This window comes from Acipenser ruthenus, chromosome 9 (assembly GCF_902713425.1).
Source record: "Acipenser ruthenus chromosome 9, fAciRut3.2 maternal haplotype, whole genome shotgun sequence".
Lineage (NCBI taxonomy): Eukaryota > Metazoa > Chordata > Actinopteri > Acipenseriformes > Acipenseridae > Acipenser > Acipenser ruthenus.
In genome coordinates this window covers 7112112-7136495 of record NC_081197.1, presented here as the reverse complement: position 1 = coordinate 7136495, position 24384 = coordinate 7112112, and the positions used below count along the sequence as shown (strand labels likewise).

Here is a 24384-nt window from a genome sequence, read left to right as displayed (position 1 = left end):
TACAGTATATTATTAAAACTGATGTTGGCTTCATTAACCTACAGAGCTGCAAGCATCCACAATACCAGGCCAGTGTTAGTAAATACCTAGCCTCTGTCAAACCTGTTTTCAGGGAGTGACATAGCATTTCTGGCTGAACTTTCTTAGGGGTTAGCTTGTTAGCTACTTTGTCGTGACTTCACACCATCCCACTCCAAAGCAATGTGGGTGTTCTTACTCCCAAACCCTTAGAGCTGCAATAAAACATTTTAAATCAGATCATTTGAATTAAATGTTAGCCTAAATGCCATGAAGTTACCAGCACACCAGTCAGACAATCTGCTACAATGACCGATTAGCTATAGTAACAGGCTCATACACCAACACAAAAAGAAAATTAGGAAATAACAATTATTATTTGAGTGTTTTATTCACAATACTGTACATAAGTAATGGTATTCAGCATTTTAATTTTAATGCTGTTAATTCCTGATTAGCGGCTGATAATTTCACTTTTACTCCTAATGTGGAATTATTTTGTATCTCCCAGTAAAATAAAGAGATTGACCTACACGGTTTAAATAGTTAAGCAACGTTATAATGTCATTGTTATTATCCCCGCCTCACACCAAGCCTTTCTTTTCTTAAAGCTTATCAGCTGTACTTCAGCACCACAGTGCCTGCGTGCAAAACCTGAGGGCATGGTTATTGCCTAACAGTGTAAAATCCACAGCCCCTTAGTTAATGTTTCTTCAATGGATACAAAAGAGCCTGAAATCAGTGAATCAGTTTTTATTGTCTTAAAGGATCCTGGAGAGCAGTGTCTAACACACCTGTATTCATTATGTTCCAGTTCATTATGTTCCATTATGTTCCAGTTGCTAAAATGACCTACTATCACAGTCCTGCAGCACATGAAGAAAATACTTCACTAGTGCTTTAACAACAGTTAAAACATTTCATCTTTTTGATTCCTAAAACAGAACAAGGTTCCCTCGATTAAGCACTTTTAAAGATAACTGTCGGTCTGACTTCCAACAGATGTCACTATGAGGCACTGGTATTTGAATTCTCCACCAGGAAAAGCAATGCAGCATTGAGTACTGAGAGCAGGGGGGTGTGCTTGATAAATTCATACAATTACAGAAATATTTAGTACTTTACTTTCCAATGCAACAAAGGAATCCAGTACGCATCTAAGTAAAGATTTTCTTTTTTTACTGTAATTTATAAATACAGGTAAACTCATTTTTGAACAAACATTTCCTCTGCAATACCAGCATGTACAGTTTGGATGCCTATATCAGTATTTACTGGCTGCAATTTAGAGAAGGCGTCTGATATTCTGATCTACAGTACAGTACAATGCGGACTGGTGTTCATTGCTTCATGACTACGGCAGTGTGCTGCTGGTACAGAAGCAGTTCATGCATTTTACAGTACAGCTTTAAAGAGGCTCGGGAGGAGACACATTCTAGCTGACAGATGACTTTTTTTTAATTTTACTGATTTAGGAAAGTATATTTTACACCACATCTGGGGCGTATTAAAATAGAACCTTCATGTGTTTCTAGGCTACGTGTTTCTCCTTTTAAATTTTGCAGTCACTGTTGGAGCTTTAGAAAATGTGACTGCAACATCACCAAAAAAATAAAAAAATCACAGGAGCAGGATCTCAGTACAGTATATGTTGACATTCCTGGTGATAAAAGTGCCATAATTGTAGCAAAGATTTAAAGTAACATAAATAACAAAAAAAGAGGGATATTTTTATATTCAGACAGAAGTATTCTTCCCAACAGCAACACAGTTATGACTGGATAAGGTTTGCTTTCTTAGCTGGGTCTAAATGCCAGTTTAAATACATTTTAGCATGTTCCCTCGAAGCTCATCATCTTTTAAAACAAAAAATTGTGATTTTTTGTGGTTTCCCCACCCCCTCTAATAACTGTTTGTTGTTAAATGAATACAGCTATGGCCAAAGGTTTTGTATCACCTTATAGAATTATAACCAATTTTGCTTCATAAAGTTGAATGAAACCTGCTGAACAATGTTACGTTAACATATTGAATTACATTCCACTTTGTAGTTTTTCCATATACTGACATCTTAAAATCTAGCATGAAATAGTGTGGACTTATGATATTATTTAGTAGTTTCTTTGATTGTATGATGTTCAATAAAATATCTAAATTATGTTCATATAGTTTCTTTTTTAGATTAGGTCTCAAATCGTAAACCTCTAGCTGATGCAAACGTTTGGCCACAATTGTATATACTTAGCTGATACAACATTGAAGAGTTACAGTAGCACTTCAAATATTATGGTTCAGCTGTTAAATAGCCCCTTGTAAAGTAGAGATTGATGCTGGATGTAAGCAATAACCCATGACAGGGTGTGCGGTAAGAGATATCTTACGCATGCCTGGGTGTGAGGCACAAGCCCACAGGCCGAGTATCTTCAACCACCCAGAAGTCCAGTAAGGGGCTTTTCAGGAACTAAATCGCAGTGGCCGAAGAGATCAGGATTCTGAGATTGGTATCAATGCCAGTATGGTGGCGAGAAGTCGTCCATCTTTTTTTTTTTTTTTTTTTTTTTAACTAATTTGCTACCACTGGCAAATTTCTAGGTGTCATTACTACTGACCTCAAATTTGTCTTGAGGGTGCTAGTCGCATTTACGACTAATAAATAAACAACAAGTACAAATAGCATTTTTCAGCAAATTATCTGCCAAATTTTGTTTTCAGATACAGCAATTATCCTGGTTTCTCCTAGCTCTCAACCCAACCTCCCCACACACCCTCCCACAAGCATTGAGACATACAAAACGACATGTTTATATTTGAATGCCGAGTTGTAAATTTACCAGTTAATTAAGTATCTAGCTGGTATTGTTCTTAATTGTAGCCCCACATTAAATCAGCTTTAGAGTATAAAGAGGTGAACTGTAGATAATGCAGTTTCAGGAAATGAAAAAAAACAGAAAGCCTTATCCCGAGACACTAATTTTACTCTTGAGATCCTTGCTGACAATTAATTACTACCCCCCCTCCGTTCCACCTCTCTACTTTCACTCACATTATGGTAAGCCAGCCAGGTTGAGTGTACATAGAAGACGGTAGGCCTCAGCTATACTGCTCCCTACTGAATACAGTGAAATATGTTGCTATTTATTGCAGTAAAGGGAGGTGGTACCTGCCAGCAGAGCACAGTATCATTGTGTTTGAGTGCATTCTAGGTTGATGTGTTTTAGGCAGTACATTAGGGCACTGACTGAAATACTGGCATACATTGAAAAAAGCACTAATGGAGATTTCTGTAACAGACAAAAATAGGGTGCAAAGCTCTAGAGCTCGGAAACACTACTGAAGAGATATGTACAGTGGAATGTGAAAGATTGGTTACCGTACATTTGTCTGAATTTTACGAAAATGTACACATTTGCAGAGAATGAAAATTGAACAGTCCTTTAGCAACCCTGTCGCGACTTGAATCAACCACTTCAAATTGTACTATCATATTGAACAATTCACAATACTGGTGCATTTTGTGTCAATTTTTTAATCCAGCAGACCAAAAAAAGGATATTGTTTAGTATACTGTTCCAAAATGTGATGATCAGTATTGCAAGGGGCATTATAACAATGAAACAAAGAAATGTGTATGGATACACATCTGACAACTGAGCTTTAATTATTTAAAAGGTGCATTTCCCAAAGGAGTAAGAAACCAACCTGGTCGCACTGCCTTGTTAATGGGGTTTTATAATAAACCTCCTAAATCAATATTCAATAGCAAGGATACTTAGAATAACCCATGTAGCTTAATTTCCTATTTGTATCAATGTACTGTCTTCCCTTTCAAAGCTCATACTGAATGAACCAGCATTAAAGATTAGTTGACTGCTTTACAAAGAAGTTCATACATTCCAGTTCAAAAAAGATCCCTGCTCTAGTTTCCAGTATCCACAAATGCAAGCAAAAAGACATCTATTGTAGGCATAAAAATGGAATTCAGTATTTCAAAGCGCGTGTAGTACATACAGTCAGCACTCATCTATCCCTCCCCTCCTGATATACAAGATATAAAAAAAGGTAACGTTAGCTAATTCAGGGGATGTCATAAATAGCCATGTTTTAGAATCAATTTCCAGCCAAGAGTATAACAGGTTTACAGTACAGGACAGGACATTAATGTGTGACATAGACTAACTCCAGAGTCGCTGAACTCTAAACAAACAATACCGTTTTTTTTTTGTTGTTTTTTTTATCCAAATACCGCCACTGTCCATCAGTGATGACACCTGGGTCAATGTAAATGGGATCAGCTTGCCATTCTTTCAGTTGTGAAATCTTTCTAGTGCGCACAGTTCTATTCTTGCTGCCCATCCTAATGTTGCAATTATAAGCTTCCGTTTTGTTCCTGGTAGATTGAATTATTTAAAAGCCCTGCTGGTCATTATATACCTTCAGTACTTTACTCCCACCATCTGCAGAGCTGCTGCATCGTCACAATTGGTATGTTGACCTTCCAAAATACTGGTATTTCCTCTATAACAAAATGCTTCTGTACTACCAGTCCTGCTGCTTGGGCCAAAATATAACTGTTCCCTACAACCACTTCAAGGTTTACTGACCCACCCTTTGTAAACTCCCTCAGAGCAGCTTGGGTGCCAGCTTCTTTAGCAAATACAAAATTATAAACAAAAATATCTTCTTTGCTGTTCCGTCACCTGTTCTTTCAACACTGCAAAATTCTACACTTAAAATGCATTTATAAATAAAAAATGGAAATAGAGGCAATTACATGCATACAGTCAATGCAGAGGGAGATACTTTCTCTAGCATTTTCATTCTTCATGAATGTATAAAGCATTGGTGCATCTCCCAAGGCCTTCACAATACCACCAGGAAAATAATATCACATGCATGATAAGTGAATAAAGACATTGCTTTTGCTGTGTGCAATCCACTGGGCAGAATATTAATTGTTATAACTGCTACATTAGGCAGGAAGCTTTCAAGTAGTGACAGACCTTGCCTTGGCTCAAAGTGCGATGGAAATGGGAATCTTATTCAATTTCCAATGTGAGAGAACGTATCCCCCGCTGCATTCATGCATCTCATCACCTCTACTTCTACATGTTTAGGCTACTACTATCCTAGAAAAACGGAACCTTACATTTGCGTTTGCTATTTTTTTTTCTCTGGGTCGATCAAAATGATAAAAACGCCTCCTTTCACAGGCCTTTGCAAATGAGTTTCAGCAACGATGACTGTCAAGGCAGCTGTCACACAATGCTGGGGGCCAACTTTTTTTTTTGGATGCCAATGCCCTTGTGGGCTTGCTTATTAAAATCATTTGCCTATTTTAAGAGGGGGCAATTATCTACAGTATTTAGGGAAACCAATATACAGTACTAAACACTCGTCACTTGCCGTTAACATATTTTATGATGATTGCTAAAATGTTTAAGTGCAACGAAAAACAAATCAAGTAATGTTTCCTTTAAAATTAGACTGGCAGACGGCGCAAGCAGGTACTGTTTAATTCTGTATTCATTTTTTGGCTACTCTCATGGTTTCGGTTGAGCCACTGAGTCACAACCTCTGCAACTTGCTGACAGTAAAGGTGGGGATTGAACAAAAGGTCCAAATCTGACACAAAGCAGGGAATCGATCCAGGTCTTTAAATTGCATTAAAACTGTATCACGGTTATGGCTGGCATTGTGGTGCAAATCATTCTGTGCAATACATTTCAGATGATAAGTCAGCTAATATATCTGATGTGCATCCAACTGGAACTAACTTGTAACTCCAGCAGCTTGCACACTAAAGCAACACCACACCTCCTTGTATCTCAATATGAGCAGACTGATAGTGTGCTACCAGCTTTCATTGATGCATTTCTAAATGAATCCTAAAGTGTTTTAGAAGAAAATAAAAATGTTCTACTTCTTCTCCATTGTGCAAAGCATCTTTTTCTTCTCTTTTAAATGCTTGATCAATGCAAATTCTGCAACACCAAGCATTTGGGTTTGAGCTCACAGCTAGGTTAATAGAACTAACACTTACATCCTTATACCCCAAGCAATCCAGTAGCTATGAGTTACAGGAATCCTTTAAAGCACTTGGTGGTTCAGCTGATGCGGATTCACGGCACAACAATGATATAGCAGAGGGGCTAAACTAACAGAAGAAACTGGACGACTGGCCCTGAACTGATACGGTCAGTGCATCTCTTCTACTGTAAATCACAGCAGCATCAGATCAACAAGTCCATTTGCATAGAAAAATGATTGCAGGCTAGGATTGCAACACATTGTAATAATAATTCCCTTTCCCTCTTCATTGAACTGCCAAATTCCGAACATCACTGTGCAGTATTAAAGCTGCTTAAACCAGTTTAACAGCTGCTATGTTTCCACTCCATTAGATTTAGTTACAAACAGGTGCATTTGTGTAGCCCATAATGCATTTTTCTAGTACTGGGTTGCAGCACGATGTCTCAGGCATTATTAATGATATTTTACTTTAGACATCACAAAAAAGTACTATGGTGAGCTTAGCATAGGCTCTTTACAGACTAACCAGATCTAAAGCTAGTAGTGACATTTTACGAAGCATAAAAACCAATAAAATAATTTCTCATACAGCATAGAGTATGTTGTTTTTACTCCATCATACAGCAGTTCAATTATCAATCCCCTTTTTAATCTCACTGTTCAAATGCCTCAGTTTCCTTGTCCAGGTCCTAAGCCCAGCTTCCCTGATGCTGTCATTTCTGTTACCCTGTCACCCGTCTCCAGTCTCCATGCACAGGCACCAGCTTGAGTCAACAAGCAGAGACACTGCAAACAAACAGCATGAATCAGGAAGGTTTTGGGGAGGGAACCAGCACCTCTGTTGTACACTGTAAACCCTCCCAACTTGAACTGACTTATGTTGCTAAAATCCAAAAGTCATTGTAAGTAGATTTTATTTCATAAATGATTATAAGCTCCCTTGTGACAATGTCACAGAATGACTGTGCTCTTAAAATCCAAGGCATATGAAGAGTGCAAACACAGAAATAGAGTTTACCTGCTGTGAATGGAATGCCAAGGAAAGAAAAGTGATCAAGGGAGCACAACATGCTGTCCTTTGCATTTTATTATATTTCTGTGAAACAACACATAATAGATGGTCCATTTTTTATTTTATTTACGAATGTGTAGCTTTGAAGTGCACAAAACGATGCTGTCAATAAAGATTCAATCACGTGCACATGCTACTGTACAATACAATACTAACTAGCGCAACCAGTTATCAGCCCTTCTGGGTTTTTAGAACTGGTAAATGTTTTGTTGGTTGCTGTAATGCCGCAGGGAGAGGAAAACTGTGTAACTCCAGTAGAATGCATTGCTACACTCCCCAATTCCACAGTCTATCTTTGGGCATTCACAATTTGATTTGCATGAGCATTGAAATGAAGTACATGATTTACATTTCAATAAAACTGTGGGGCTGCAATAATAATAAAAAAAAAACTATATATAATTAATCATTTTAAAATACACTTGCCATTTAAAGAGGTCACTTGGTTTTAAATAGGTTTCTTTTGTTAAATGAATCTTGGGGCAATCACTTACCTTGGCTGAGTTGTCATGTTATCCGTTTCACTGTACATAGAGGGTCTTTAATTTACTCCCTGTTGCTCGCATTTCTTATAGCCTCATTGTAAAGCAAAGTCTTTCAATACCTCCTGATAAAGAATAATCACTGGCTGCGTCTAGCTTTTACACACAGCCAGCACTCATTATTAATCCTCATTTCACTTGCTGACCTCTTCTGTTCTTTTCTTTAAAAGGCTGTCAGAACACTTTCAGCCGCAACACCCTGCCACACAGGAATTCTGATCTCAGACAGTGCTTAAATAAGTTAATTAACTCCTCCTCCAAACTAGCTTCTATTATATTTGCTGTTTGCATTTTTAAACAAGCTGTAAAATTATGACTCGCTCTGGAACCATTTCATAAGACTCCTGATAAAGATAAAAACCAGTGGCAAACATTCACATTCCGACAAAAAAAAAAAGATGTTAAAGAGATGGTTTACATTCGAGTTCATCAAATGCTTTGAGTCATTCCATGTTAAAATCAATCAAATTCAGGAGGTCTTCCAACTTGACTATCTTTCACAAAATGTGACACGCCATCAAATTGAAAAACAGAAACAGAAACGGGCAAAGGGTTCAAGCTGATTTTGGGCTACAGTGTAATCCCTCTTACACTGTGGTACACATTGTTCCACTTGCAGTTAGTATTCTGGTAGAATGTAGAACACTTTGAGAATGTTTCATGTCATTCTTAGACGGTTAAGTGGGTACCACTGGTTGACTGCTCGATTTCTATGTATAATTAATGGTACTTTCATTTGAACTTGGAGTAAGTGAGCTTTTTACACATCAATCTGTTATAATTCATTCTGCCTTTTATTATATTTTACTGCACAGGTACTAAAGAACACGATCTTGGTTTGTTTAAGACTGCCAAACAGCTAAGGAGTATACTGAAGGCTATTTGATCAAATTTAATTGGGTAGAAATTATAAAGGTACTGCATCATGTACACATAAATGGGCAGTAAATGACAGTTATTTGGCATTTATAACGTCATTAGACAACCATAGCCAATCTACATATAACTCATGAGTTATGAGGCGGTACATCATTTAGATTTGCATATCCCACTGTGGGCAGTAGTTTAATGTGTGTGTATCATAAATCACCTATGACAAGGTAATCCAAGTTTACCTTTTCTGTTTCAGTGAACAGTAGTCTTGCGCTTGCATGGGTTATGAAGTTCCCTTCTCCGTTCTGCGGTTACCATTTTTTTGGATGACTAATGAACTTGCCACATTAATAATGGTAACTGCCATCAAGGATTCTCAAAATGAGTCCACTATCTTTATCCATTCTAAATGACTGAAATCCACTCTCTTAATGACCAAAAATCCTTCTTTCAACGCATTCCACAGGATTATAACAAGTATAGTCATTTGCCATACTGAGTTCATCCCTTCTGTTGTGAAATTTCTAATCAGCATTTCCATTAAAAAATAAATAAAGTATATCAGGAGCTAGGGAGGCGTAGAGTTATTGCACAGGCATGTTACTGCTGAATGCCTACAGTATGTTACAAGTTCAATTGGTTTGTTGGTCCTATGTCACAATTGAAATGACTTTGTTGGCTGTAAAGACTAAACAAACCCATCACACTATTGGCACTGGACACCAATGTGCTATCCGTGCTCTGTAGATAGGATAGAGATTACCATTCTCAGTCTCAAATGCTGCCAATGCAGAAGCTTCATGACAACCAAGCAAAAAAAACACAGGGAGATAAATATGTAAAAACTGTAACTGTAAATATATTCGGAAAGATGGATATAAAGTGTCTCCATACACCCTGGATTCAATGACTCGTGCTAGACTGTCCTTAACAAGTTTCATCTAACCTTTCTTCAGATATGTGTGACAGACAGACGGTCAGACTAAGTATACTGACCAGAGTCTGAAACTAACAAATGTTTTTAGAGTTTCTTTACAATTTAACAAGACGGTCCCTGACAACCAACCATAACCAATCAAAGCCGAGACCCAACCCCTCCCATCCCTTAATGAAGCACCTGTATGTTTGTCAACATTGTGACCACTGTTGCGGGTCGGGTTTAAAGGAAGTTGTCAATTTAAAGGAAAACCATGTCAGCTGTCCAAGCACCTGTGTGTTCTGTGTGTAGACAATAATCATGTTTGTAGTCTGAAAATGAGACATCATCTTAGCCAGCCACTAAATATATGTTTTATGATGAATCTAAACACCAAGTACTTGGAGGATTTAACAACTAGCCACTTTAAAAAAAATCCTCCTTTTATAAGGAGGTCACGCCTTATAAGACATGCTATTTAGACTGAGTTTGGCTTGCCAGGCAGTAGGCCTGTTTTCTAATACCAGAATGGATTAAAACTCCTTTATTTTTAGGTTTCAGATCTACAGCAACTTTCTTGTATGCTAGGCTCTAACAAATACCTAAAAAAAATGAAATATTAAAAACCTCCTAATGCAAGGGAGCACTTATGGAGGCGGTCTACTTCACCAAAGGAACAGATTAAGGTACTTGTAAAAAACAGCAAATGAGACATGGGAGAATTTCTTCTATAAAGCATAAAGGAATTGGGACTTTAACATGAGGAGAAAAAAAAACTGTCTTCACGATTTTGTATTAAAGAGCCGAGTATTTCACTTAAACAAAAATTAAATCTAACTTGGCTTCTTATTTTTGGAATTACATTAGTCATTTCCAGGAGGTCTGGATCTAAAGCCTCCAACATCTATCAAAACTAAATAATTCATAATCAATCACATCAGGCTGGCTTGGTTTCAAATGAACCTCGCCTCTCCAGTGCGGACAAAAATAATTATATATATATATATATATATATATATATATATATATATATATATATATAATGTATTTCCTGATTCTTCTCTCAAAAAGTGGACCGCCTTGAATTTTACAGCAGCTTATCCTCATATTAATAACTTATTGCTCAATTGCATGGCAGAAAAACGATACAGACTTGTACTGTGGATTATGACAGGTAAAAAATGAGTCTTAAGATGGTGAAAATTGAGCCAATCACTACATTAATAACTGGTACCAAATATGTCAAAGCATGTCCAATGTAAGATGATGTCACTTTTGTGCTCAACATTTACATTACAGTATGTGCATGGTGTGGAAGAGAAAATATAGCAAGAAAAATCCATTTCATTTTGCAGCTCATGTTAAATCACAGGCCTTGAACAGCCTGTGCAAATTGCAGTAAGCCATGATTTTCCCCTCTGTACCTGGGAGATCTGGGTTATAATCTTGGTTCTTCAACACAAAAAATATTTATGCCTTGTGATACAATTTGTTGTGTACAGGCATACAATAAAAGAATAGGGTCATATTACTGAAATACAGTGAATGGTGAATACATCCAGTATTCTGAATAGATTAACCAAAAACAAACAGGAATCGAATAGACAAAATACTACCTTTATATAAAACAGCGAGCATTAAAAAAAAAGAAAAAAAAAACATCTACAGCTAACTAAAATGGTCCTTTGATCAGGTGTTTAATGTACAAAATGATGCTGCACTAACGTTATGACTAGACAGGTAGAGAGAGTAAGATCTAGGCTGAGTCACAACGCCCTGCTTGGTATTTAGCAATTATGCAGGCTTGCAATAATGCAGGCTTGTAAAAAAAAAAACAGAAAAAGAGAATTTTAGGGTGTAAACTAAAACTCGATTATAAAAACAATTGTGACATATTAAGAGCTGTTATCTAGAATAGTGATTGCTGTGACAATTACTGTACATACAGCATCCAAATCACCGTACAGCAATGTCTACAACAGATTGTAAAAATTAAACAAAATCTGTATCAACAGAATCTGATTTTCTTCTGGCGATTACTACTAGCGCTGCTTGAATGGCTCAATTTGTTTTCATTTTTAAAATGCACAATTATTTGGGTGCCAGGCAGCCAATGCAACAAGCATTTACTTGCAAAGCTGCAAAGGGTGTGAATCACGATCCTCTGCTAGCAGTGTGATCACTGTTGATTCTCGGCTTGTTCTAATGTTAATTAAAGTGTGTTTTTATTACGCTCTACCTAGGTCATTTAAAAGACGAGCATGGTTTTATCCCTACACAGTATGTACAGGATCTGATTTTAATCTAATTTCTTAAATGACATCAGTGTATATAGTTGGGGAGGGTAGGGGGTCGATATTTGTATGGCTGATTTAATCTGAACGCTACCCGGTGTGTTAGACTTATATTGCACTATATATATTGTTCCTAAATTTCAATATATATATATTGAAATTTAGGAACAATACAAACTGCCCAATACAAACACTAGCCTGACTTCGTTTCCTTAACCGGGGCAGACAGTTGTTGCTACGAAAGCAGATATTTCTTTACATCTAATGCGACAAAACGCAATCGACACCAGGGACTACTGTTAGCATTGCATTCAGCCAGAGAGCTATACTAGATGAATACAAGCACGAATAAAAAAAATCAATTTTAGCCAGTACTTACCACTCTGCTCTCCCAAAAACACCAACTTAAATTTCCTCAGCGGGTTCCCGAAATCTCCTCCCGCGGACATGATTGCAATATTCAAGCAGAAGCGAGCGAACAGGCAGGCACTATTAGCTTCTAAAGTTCAGACGTAAAGTAACAGTTCGCCTTTGTATGCTTAATATTTACCAGTTAATAACTGATATATTTAGTTATTGTAAATTCTAAACATTCGTTCTGTTTTATTTCCTCCGTTAAACCACAAATCTTTGTTGCCAGTGTGCCTGTCTCGGTGCAGCAGAATCGTCTCAGAATTACCTCACCCTCCTCCACTCTGTGTTACTAGGGAGCTCGCTACAGCCTACCCTGCTACCCAGCAACCGTCTCGTACTCGTCGTGCTGATGGATTGCATTCTCAGCCAATCTGCCGACTGCCGGAGTCACAGTGCGGCTACCATCCTGGGTGTGGCAGAAAAGCGTGCGAATGGGATTGAAGTACAATTAGAATCGCATTAAAAATGTGTGCCGTTCAGAATTCCATTTTTTTTCACCCAATTGACTTTAATTTTATTTACAAAAGATACGTGCTCATAAACAATTCATTGGGTGGGATTCATTGTTAGAAAATATACAGTTGGCTATATTTACTGTTGTACATGCACTATATAACATTGTTTAGTGTAAAATGTAAAGGTGTTTGTAACTGCTATTATTATTATTATTATTATTATTATTATTATTATTATTATTATTATTATTATTATTATCATGTTTGTATAGATACTATTGATCAATGTATTCATTGCAGTTTGGCTGATGTTGTTTTTTTATCATTAAAGCAGTTGTGTTGTGCAATGTATTGCGTTTCGTTCCGTAATTTTACAGTGGCTACATTTCATACCCAAAGACGATGCATTGCTTTACTGTGTCGTTATAACAGCATGCTTCACTGTACTGGGACAGTCATTGTGCCACAACTAATATGGCAGAACTCCGATCCCTAACTTCCACAGCCGAACAAGCCGTGCTCACAGAGGCGGGACTGAATGCAACTGTTGATGCCCCTGACTGTGGAAACGGTAAGGATATCTGCCAATGGTTAAAATACGCCTGGTCGACCAATGAACAATATAAGGAGGCGGGATTGTGAGTCGAACAGGGTTTGGTTGATCTTTGAGGTCGCCACGTCTCAGCCTTTCATAACAACGTCACAGGGAACTTTAGTCAGTGGTGCCAACATCATCAACGTTACGCGGATTGAGAAATAAAACAAATTGTCTTTATGTACACGTATTTTCATATAGTTATAATAAAGTATTAGGACAACTAATAAAAAATAAATAAAAACTCCAAAAGTTACAAACCAATTGCTACTGTGCAATACTAGTACTGCTTATATTACTATGACTACTAACACTATTCTAATGTGTTTATTTCATCAGTCTAAATACATATAGAACAATTCTTAGGATCTTTCATATTTTCTATAGATGGGAATTTGTTGTTCTCGTTCCCAACTGTTCTGGATTCCCACCAAACCACCAAGCAATGGCCTTTTGATGCAGTCTGGCATCTCTTCTATGCTGTGATTTGCTAGTACAGGCCTGCCATTACAATGCAGCGCCCTGAGGGAGGCTAACCACTGAGTGCCTTGCTTTGTATGTAATTCTGAAGCGTGCCGCCTTGTCTCAGATTCACTTCAAAGGTCGGTGCCCTGCCCTTAACCATTTTAATGGTTAACAAATACATTTCCTCGACCCGATGCTATTTTTCTATGAAAGTGTCTACAGTGACTTACGATCATTGTATGAATAATAGCAAATCTCACTTTCCACGAAACAGTGAAATACTTTAATGATAGGCTTCATCACTGGGATTAACCTTCAGCTGCACAAGAAACTACATGCAATAGTAAATGTTTGAGATGTTTTAGAAGTTCCTTCAAAAGTTTACCACAAGAGGCGCTTGTATAGCACATCTACTTTTACTTTGTGAGACGTTTGTCTGAAATAAAGGACTAAACCTTAACCTTCTTCAACCCTCACGTGCTCCTGCACCTGGTAAAGAAATGAACGCCATTGTTGTGAAATGAATATCAGACTGTTTCAAAACTTGTGACAGGGCAGCAGTGTGGTGTAGTGGTTAGGGCTCTGGACTCTTGACCGGAGGGTTGTGGGTTCAATCCCTGGTATGGGACACTGCTGCTGTACCCTTGAGCAAGGTACTTTACCTAAATTGCTCCAGTAAAAAAAAAACCAACTGTATAAATGGGTAATTGTATGTAAAAATAATGTGATATCTTGTAACAATTGTAAGTCGCCCTGGATAAGGGCGTCTGCTAAGAAATAAATAATAATAACAAGTAACTTCGATGTTCAGTTGAATCTTTACATTATCCCTGTGAGTTTGTTGTTATTAACTTTGTTTTATTTTCCTTTCACAGTAAGTGGTGCATTTACCTTGCCTGTCTGTACTTGAAATGACTTTACTGTTATTTTTGTATACTTACTAGATTACAGCGATTACTAGAATCTTGTATAAAGGATGCTCATGAATGTATACAGCAAAGCACTGGCTGTTGTGCATTCTCGTTGTCAGTCTTTAATTTAAAATATGTTTTACTTTTCATTTTAATTAGACTACAGGAAACACCCAAACGTGTCCTATAAACAAAAAACTGACCAATCTTATGAATGCTATGTGTTTGTTTTTAAGTCCCACCACTTGGCCTGTCCAGAAGTGAAAGTCTGACAAGGTTGTGGAGTGCGGAACTGAATCTCCTGAACTCTCGTTGCCGTCGTTCTTTTTTTGCGGGCGGACATGGTAGAATAGATGGTGTGTGTTGTCGTTCAACATTTAATGTATTAATTTTTTCAATAATATATAAATATCCTGAAGGCTTTTGAAAGATGAACCCTCTTCTGACAAAGGTAACAGCAATGTTGTAGAAGTTTTAACATATATGTAATGGACACATTATTAAGTGTGATCTGAACAAGGTCACGTTGGAAGGTTTGTATGTACTTCACTTTTATTCTTGTTGTGTTATATGTTATATGTTATATGTTATATTGTATGAAAACGGTAATATTTTTGTCTTTGAAAACATGTCTGTGTTAAAAACGCTGTGCTTTCGTGGAGGAACAGTACGGTGTTACATAGGTATTACATAAAGATACAGTCGTAAACAGCCATCATGTCAAGGTATACCTTATTCATTATTCATACCGAGATCGTTTACAATATTCTCAAATTTGTTTTACAGACGTTGTTTGCAAGAAACGAAAAGGTGTTACAGCAGACTGTCTCTGTATTGAGGTGAGTTCAGTAGACTTCTAGAGTAAAAAGCCTCGTCTGTGTTGTTCTGCTGAAGCTGGTTGTTTTCTCGAGTTTGTATATGTGATGTAGGATTTCTGCATTCAAGGTTTGACATGAAAATAATTTTGTATGTTATTCTAAAACATGTTTTAATTGTTGGACCTTGGCAAAAATCCACAAAAGTACTAGTATCCAGCTACAGGGACTCATGCTTTGCTGACATCTACATTTACAATACAGGGATTGGAATAAGTCTCCCGTTGCATAGCAGTTTGCTCCATTCCTGGTTTTACTAGGAGTTTAATAAGACTCACCAGAGCTTTTTACCAATGTGTCTAATCAAGCTTGTATAAAAACCTGGAGTGGGTGAATCTGCTCTGCAATACAAATCTTATTGCCATCCCTGCAATACTGCATTGTTCTCCTTAACTGTTAATGTATTAACTTTTCTTTTTATTGTCTGTGTTTTAGACTAGCAGTTTCAAACCCTCGTCCAGTTTTAGGTAAGGTTTTATTTTATTTTTTTATTTTATTTTTTTGTGTATCACACTGTGATCAAAGATTTACTACTGTTTTTTTTAGTTTTTTCATTATGGTACTTTTACATAAATTTGCATCTGAAACTAAATCAGTCAGTAGCACACCTGTGGTCCTTGGGTAATGTCCAAGTAGTTAAAGTATTACTTTAGTAGGATGTCGTCTGCTGTCACTAGTGGGTTCTACTACAGTATGCACTGCAGAAGATACAAATGAACTGCTTTTATTTTGCTTTTCTATAGGATGTGTCTTGCAGAGCAGCGAGAGGCAGTATCGGTCTATGCCAACCCATGGTATTGGCAGGTATAAATACCTGCTGCCCAAAGAAGTGGTAAGCAAACAGTGTATGTGTATTTCTGACATTCTGTATCGCAGCCTTTCAGGACAGATCTATTTAAAAAAGAACAGTAAATCCTTTCAAATATACACCATGTTTAATCACTTGGCAGCTAATAAACTGTTCATATTTACTGTGCATAAATGTTCTTGGATGGTGTTTGAAATAGTTTCTGGTCCAAGAAACATCTATTGGAATGTTTGCTAGGGTCAGCTCAATAACTTACAAACACTGTAAAGGGGCAACAGAATAAATGAACAGCAAGTTTTAAGCCAGGGTTGAACTGTTGCTGCTAAATACAACAGGATGCTTAAACAGGGCACCATTTAAAAAAAAAAAAAAATTATTATGTAAACTATCCCCCAAACCCACGCAAGCACTCAACTTGAAAAGTGTTATAATAGCATTATGGTCAGCTGTACATTAACTCACTCTTTTTAGGTCTGACCAACTTTTACCTAAAACTATTCCAATACTGCCACCATTACAAGCATTCATGTCTTGTAACTGGCATAACGAATAAGATGTGCAAGTTTAGGGTTCCAAGTGACTTATCTAAACAAAAACAAAAAAAACCATGATGAGTCATACGATCAGGAGCTTGCTGATTTGTATCTCGGTGGTCCTAGGGGCCCACAGGGAGAACTGCATTGGCTTCTGTGGGCTGGGCGTCAGCTGGGATAGTTCATATCATGATGTGATGCCCCCTATTGGTCAGGCTGGGTCCATACCCTCCAGGGTTCAGTAGCTTGAACCTTCGTCGTTTGGGTTCAGCGTGTGAAAATAAATGATTGTCTTGACAGCGGAAATGCCTTTGAGAAGATCAGAAGCTGCAGTGTTGTAGATGCAAGGTGGTCTTTGTGAGCAGTGTCGGTGTACTTTTCTGTGTAGCCCAAAAAGAAGAAGGAAAAGCTCCAGGTGAAGGCAATCAAGACAGGAACAGACACGGAGTATGGAGTACTGAATGTGCAAGTGTCCGGCCACGACATGACCATCGTTGAGCATTACTCTCAGTATGTTCATAACCTCTGTAACCGGCTGAAGATTAAAGTGGACGAAAGGTAATACAACACTTTTTTTTTTTTTTTTAATACCTAACAGTGCATTGTAGTCGCTATTCTACATTTATTATCCATGATATCCCTGTATTTCCAGCAGGGATTACAAAAAATAGTTTTAAGCCAGTGAGATTTGGACAAATAATAAACTTAAATTGCCAAGTGTGGTCTGCCATAATACATTTTCTTTCCCGGCATTTTGTTCACAGCTATGCATTACCGACAAAATGCACAGAAGTAATGCTGCTGCAAGAACAGGGCACCAAGATGTTTGCCGATGCTGTTCTCAGTACACATGAAAGAATTGTGCAGGTAAAGCAGTCAAGTGAAATGCTAGTGTACTAACCAGCAAGAAGTGCATGGATACCAGCTGACTGCTGAGACTGCATCATGTAGCACTGGATAAACACAACGCTGCAAAAGGAAGACCATACAGACAGCTTTTCTAAAGTTAATTTATCACTGTTGGATAGATTCATTAGCTAAACTCTATGGCCTCTCATGGTGAGGAAGGCGTTAAAGTACTAGCTTGCTTAAATCAATATGTTTAGTCAGTCCACATGCCACTGAAGGCCAACATGAACATCTCGCCTCACCTCAGAGATAAGCAATTCGCTCTTTCCTGACAAGCTATCCATTACTTCAGTATGTAGCTGTATGCTCCACATGTGCTGCTGCACCTGATAAAGGAGGAATTCACACCATTGTTGTGAAGTGAATATCAGACTGTTTCAAAACTTGTGACAAATAACTTTGATATTCAGTTGAATCCTTACATTATCCCTGTGCGTTTGTTGTTATTAAATTTGTTTTACTTTCCTTTCACAAAAAGTGGTGCACATTTAAAAGCTGCTACATGCACCTTCGTTTTTTCTTTATCAAAACTAGATCAGTGGTCTGTCGCTTCCAGAATGAAACAGATTTGCAACAGAGAGAAGCAGCCTTTATAAATTATAAAGTACATATGAGGGATTCAATTTAGCCTACAGCCTCAGATTGTATGCATAATATTGCACCTGTATGGTGCAGTGTGGAGTAGTGGTTAGGGCTCTGGACTCTTGACTGGAGGGTTGTGGGTTCAATCCCCAGTGGGGGACACTGCTGCTGTACCCTTGAGCAAGGTACTTTACCTAGATTGCTCCAGTAAAAACCCAACTGTATAAATGGGTAATTGTATGTAAAAAAAAATAATGTAATTGTATGTAAAAATAATGTGATATCTTGTAACAATTGTAAGTCTCCCTGGATAAGGGCGTCTGCTAAGAAATAAATAATAATAATAATAATGTATATATACAGTATATACTTAAGATGAATCTTTTATGCATTCAGAAAGGCTGAGATTACAGGTTCTATTGACCCTTAATTTGATCATATTCCTAATTATGTAACAAGGGGTGCACAGTATGAGCTGCATAATAAAATTGATCTTTTGATTTTTAATTAACCCGTTCCCATTGCAAAAGAAGTAGACTCCTATTGTTCAGAGGTAGGCAGCTACCTATATTTGCGGCAGCAGAGAGCATTTTGACAGGTTCATTTGTAGGGAACAAAATCCTAAAACCTCCAGCATTCGAGCAAAACCCAATTCTCTTTGAAAGAATGTGATGCCAGCCTGTGTACGCCACGCTACATCTCGTCAGTCGGGCGCCGTGCTGTATGAGGTTGTAAACATGTCAACTTGGGAGTGCACTGCTGCTGGGTAATCTACACACATGCAAAGCAATCACTGCTTTCCAGGAATTCCAGCAAACTGAAATAAGACATTTTTCCTTTTGTAGGCTTCTTGCTATTAAATTAAATTAAATAAGACATAAAAAAATGCATTGTGCTTTGCAACCTGTTCTTTCTGTTTAATTCTTACAGCTGAGCGGTTTAAGTTCTACTTTGGCTCCAGTCTTTCTGGAGGTCCTTCTGAGGAATCAGCCAGAGGGAGTACAGCTCTCTATAAAGGAGGTAAGGGATTTGATAGTCACGTGTACTTTGGTTTTGTAAAGCTACATCCATTAACAGAAAGACACATGTCAATGATTAATGAATGGCTTACTGCACAGCCTGGGCTCTTTCTCTGCTTCCTTTTTGAAATTGTGTGGCTATAGCATATTCTTCAGCTGCATATAATACATTGACCTTTCGTCTCTGCCATGTGTTTTTGAATGATGTTAACATTTTATATTAAATAATAACCATTATTTACTTCACCTTGTATTCTATACCATCCATAATGTACTTAACAACACACCCTTCCCTTGTATTATCTTTATTATCTTGCTGAAATGTCCTTGTGGCATATGTATAGCCATTTACAAATTCCAGTATTTGACACGTTAGGGTAGGTGCTAAGCCAGACGTTTTTCACATTCCTAGAGGACTGTTGTTCAGTAATACATTTCTATTAAATCAATTTCAGTGTGTTGTAGTCTTAGATATTCTGTTGCAGTGGAACTGAAGTCTTAAAATGTGCCACTGGAGAGGTAATAAATGATGACCAGCATATGTAATAAGGTCAAGGAAGGGTGTTCAGTTCTTCATGGCCATTCTCAGCCGGGGTCTGTGATAAAAACCTATGTTGTGGCTTGAATAACGTGTTACTATTGCCTAATAAATGACGCCATAATGTTGTAATCAGCCTATTATTTTTTAAAGGCAATGCCATTTTTGCACAGCCCTAATGCATTCCGGTTGCGCTAAAATCCACACAGTGCCTTTATCAACAACAGCTTACTAATTCACAATACTATCATGCCACTGCGCCTCCCAGATTAGTGGCAAGTACTTAAAAAAACAGATACAATTATAAAAACAGCTGGACTGTTACAAATGTATTTACTGCCACCTCAGCATTTGAACATGTAAAACATAATCTCAAATGCAATGGCTTCTGAACCAGGGGGTTTATGCTGTTATGTAATGTATGATGATTTTTTTTCTCCAGCACACTGAGGCTGATTTCTATGCCCGGTTCAAGGCTCGTCCAGAACTCGAAGAGTTAATAGCACAAATAAACTGAGAAAACAGCCGCTGGATTCCATCTGTTAGCTCACCTCTGCGGACTGGCGGGTCAGAGTTCAGCCATATAGTCTGACCTTTTGAAGTGGAAGGAGTCCATACAATCAATATACTTCTTTTCCGGGATCCATGTCATGTCTGTACACATGTCAGTTAGTTGCATATTTAATAAACGTCAAATGGGGAAAACATTATGATTGGACTGATTTTGCTTTGTGAATGTTTAAGATGACTGATAACCTTTTTTGGCTTTCTAGGTTTTTAGCACAGGATGAACCACATTATTCTTAAACACAATGCTATTTAAATTATTAACTTGCAGTCCCAGTTCTATAACCCTACCTCAGAAACCCATGCTTTTGTGTTTGCATAATACAAGGGTGAATCACATTTCTTTGTATTACCGAATTCTGTTTCAGTATTAGTGTGAAATTTCATTCAATTTCGATTTTGTTTTGTATTGTTATTAACACGGCTTTGTAGATAATGTAGAAAAAAAAAATTGCATGCAGAATTGTGAAATGGGATACACAGAAAGTAATTATCTCATGCTGTTCGTCTTTCGATAATGAACCATTTTATATTCAAAATAATTTGAACAAAATAACCTTTCTTCAGCGGTTTCTCAAAATCATGCCAATGAAACGTACACCACTTTCGTTTTCACAGTAACATGCTGATTATTTGGAATTTGTGAACAGAACCTGAGTAAACTGTGTTTTTTTATTTATTGTTATTATGCATATTTACATCCAAGTTTGTTGCAGGTATGAATATTGTATTCATCAGTATTATTTTTCAGTAATGTATTATTATAAAACAATCTGTCTACTTTCACAAACCTCGAAAAGCATAAAGAAAGCTACTCCCAGTTTAGTGCTAGTCCCAGTCTGTAAGCCAGGGCATGATTCTATTTTAGGTAGTTATTATGCAGTTACGTTGTTACCTAATAAGCATGCATATTTAATTGGCCTTGTCGTTTATAACCTCCTGCTGCTGCAAGCGGAACAAGAGCATTCGTACAGCATGGGCCTGTTTTTCAGGAGAGATTTCATTTTTTTTGTCCCCAAAGCTGAATGTTACTCCATAAGGTATGCTTTTTGATAATATAGCGCCAACAGTAAGCTAAACCGTGGAAGAATGCACCAAGGAAGTAGACCGTGAATGTATCTTAAACAGCATCGCATCTTAAGTAATGCATTCTTGAAGTCTGGAGTCACTTTGTATCATTTACCTTCCAGTCTTCACACCCGGGTGAGTTTTTATAACTCCAGAGGTTTAAAGTCTCAATGTCACCTCAAGAGAGCTCTCAGAAACATGTCTGCTTTAACCACATTGTTCTGTGTGGTATTTCTTGCATCTGCTTGGGGCAGGCCGTTACAAGGGACAGTTTAATGGTTACCATCTGCCGTACCAGCTGTACTTAAAAAACTAGACATGTTCCTGAGAACTCTATTGAGGCCACGGAGGTACTTTAAGCTTCTGAGTTTTAAAGTCATCGACATGTGATGACTGAAACAGAAAATAATCTACAAAGTGAAACTAAACAGCAAGTAAAATATGCTAGTTCAGATTAGTTCTTTTCCATATCCATAGCAAGGTGATCTCTAACTAACAGGCTTCAGAACCAGCATCTAAACAAAAAGTTACTTGATGATGTTCATAAGAATACAATTATTTCTATCGCTCTACTGTTCAGAAGATTCATAGCTTCATAGCTGGTACAACAGTTTAAATAAATTGCTTCAGTTTTGTGGTTTAAAAGCACTGGTAATTACAAATGTGGACAAGGAATTAGTGTAGTATCAAGGGAATGTAAACTGGCCAAAGAATATTGAATAATGGAATATTGCATATTGATATTTAAAGTGTCAGGGAAGTCTCCAGCGACTCACTGGGCTTTTCTAGCTTGACCTTTATGGGTTGTGACAGTAAACACAGTGCTTGTTTAAGTCCCTTTCAGAAGCAAACACTATTGAGACAACATGAATAAATAATAAATGTGTGGCTGTTTGGAGGAATGAAAGCTGATTGTATCACTGGGTAGAACTGCAAAGAGACCTCTGTTTTTGATCTGAACAAAACTAAGTAATGCTGCTGGTTGATAACACTGTGGGGGAAAAAAATATATCCTAAAAAATCTATTGGTAATGTAAGCACTTGTATTATTTGGGGTTTTCTTAGGAATCAAACCATTCTGTGGTTCAATCAAAAAACTGGTTTGGAAAAATATACAAGCTTATTCAATTGAGAGGATAAAAAGTACAGTACAGAGGGTATCAAAACTAATTAATCTCAATTAATTGAATATGTAACATTTAACTAATCATTAGTTTTATGTGTAATGCACAGTGCCTATATATATATATATATATATATATATAACCCCTTTTCATTGTCTATGCAGTGCATTTCTTATATTACGAAAAAAAAAATGTAGGCTCTTACAGTGAATATCCCCTAATGAAATGCCCGTGAGCACGACTTGATAACTGTAAAAAGGATCATACTGTACTGGAGTGTTAATTCCTTAAAAAAACAGCAACAAAAAAACAAAACAGATATGTCTTAGGAGCTATTGCAATGGCTTTAGAATTAACCAGTCCTTTTATTTGGCCTTGAAACAGTTTTTTACAACAACGGCAAATCAATGTTTCTAAAGCAGTTAATGTCCTTCGTTCCAGTTCACAGCTGCTACTTAGTCCATTCTATCCATTCACAATTGGTTATGTTACGTGATGTTTAGTTTTACTTATGGCTATCTAAAAAGCTGAGGATGGTGAACTCATGAAATACACGCGCTGCCTGCAAGAAAACTGAATATGTAATTGCTGCCTTCTAGGAAATGAGAATTTTCTTTGCTAAACCCATGCAATTGTTTCATTAGTATCTGATACCCAGGATCCTTCCGGTGCACTTTAAAAACAACCAGGAGCTTTCAACTAACCGTTAAAACAAAATGCATGAATGCACAGACAACAGCATCTCCCAGGTAGACTGTTGACAGAGGGCGAATAGAAGACTTTCAAGTATTGCATGAAAGTCCCCTCAACTCCCCAACCCCCTCTCGTGATGATGTCATTCTTGAAAGTCCCCCATTCATGTCATCTAAAGATAGAGATGATCTGAAACAATAAGACTATTCCTGTGACAATGAGCCAGGACAGTATGAAGACAACCCCAGCCCTCATTACTGCATACTATTGACTCGCTGAACGAAGGTGTATGCAGGATTCGTGCAGAACTGACATAACAGCATCATAGTATATCTTACCATGAATCAAGACAGGAATCATGTACCCTATATCTTCACTTTGCTAAAAGCTTAAACACTCAGTGATTGGATGCAAAGTGGGATTGGAAGTAAAACACAAAAGAAAACAGATTGTGGTTTGGGTTATACAAAGAAACATCACGTGTCTTTTCTAAGTAATAAAAAAGCAGCAGTGCCCTTTTTTCACTTGAATGGTGTATGAGAAACAAAATCGTACAGGTTGTGAACTCAATGCTGAAATAAATTGTGCCCAACCAACTTCACCCCATTCTGATCAGAATCGTATTTATTTTGCACAGTGCCACCTGGTGGACGTATATTTTAACTGAGCAAATATATATATTGTTTTAAATCAAGTACACAATGAAAAGCTTTCCTTCCCTTACGTCTTGAAAGGGGGGTGCTTTGTTAAAAAAAACACTCCTTCAGATTGATTCTCTTTCAGATCCCTTTGGCAGCCATAATCCCCCGGCTGGAAAAAAAATTATAACCACAGTAAAGGTGCCTTTGATGTGCAATCGTTGCTCGGCAGCATCCCCAGAGAAGCTTGCCTGCGCTTAAAAAGAAAATGATTTAGTGATGAGGGATCCTCCCACACCGAGATGTCCCCAGCTTCACGTAGTCAGAATACCAAGTGAGCCTCAGTGTGTTCCAGGGAAGATAAGGCAGCTTATTCGAACTGAAGAAGCAGGTCCTGGTCTCTGTGTAAAACTGTTTTTTAATTGGCCTGCCTACTGCAAAGAGC

The 24384-nt window shown here is 37.5% G+C and overlaps 2 protein-coding genes across 3 annotated transcripts in view; one reads left to right on the top strand and one right to left on the bottom strand.

The window, feature by feature from the left end:
• LOC117407118 (ras-related protein Rab-6A) overlaps window positions 1–12575 on the bottom strand; it is a 30935-nt gene extending 18360 nt beyond the window's left edge. Inside the window, exon 1 of one of the 2 annotated variants that reach the window (XM_034923725.2) lies at window positions 12125–12575. In XM_034923725.2, the coding sequence (XP_034779616.1) occupies window positions 12125–12194 (70 nt within the window). In that variant the 5' untranslated portion in view covers window positions 12195–12575. The remainder of the gene's footprint in view (window positions 1–12124) is intronic. The other variant, XM_034923724.2, reaches the window with a different exon arrangement.
• A 2281-nt stretch (window positions 12576–14856) lies between these two features.
• Window positions 14857–20559, top strand: LOC117972941 (large ribosomal subunit protein mL48-like). The gene is made up of 8 exons (XM_034923462.2): window positions 14857–15036; window positions 15372–15424; window positions 15896–15927; window positions 16204–16292; window positions 17190–17359; window positions 17566–17668; window positions 19223–19312; window positions 20292–20559. Exons 1-8 carry the CDS (start codon window positions 15016–15018, stop codon window positions 20364–20366), a joined length of 633 nt encoding a protein of 210 aa, XP_034779353.1. The 5' UTR covers window positions 14857–15015; the 3' UTR covers window positions 20367–20559.
• Window positions 20560–24384: the final 3825 nt, after the last annotated feature.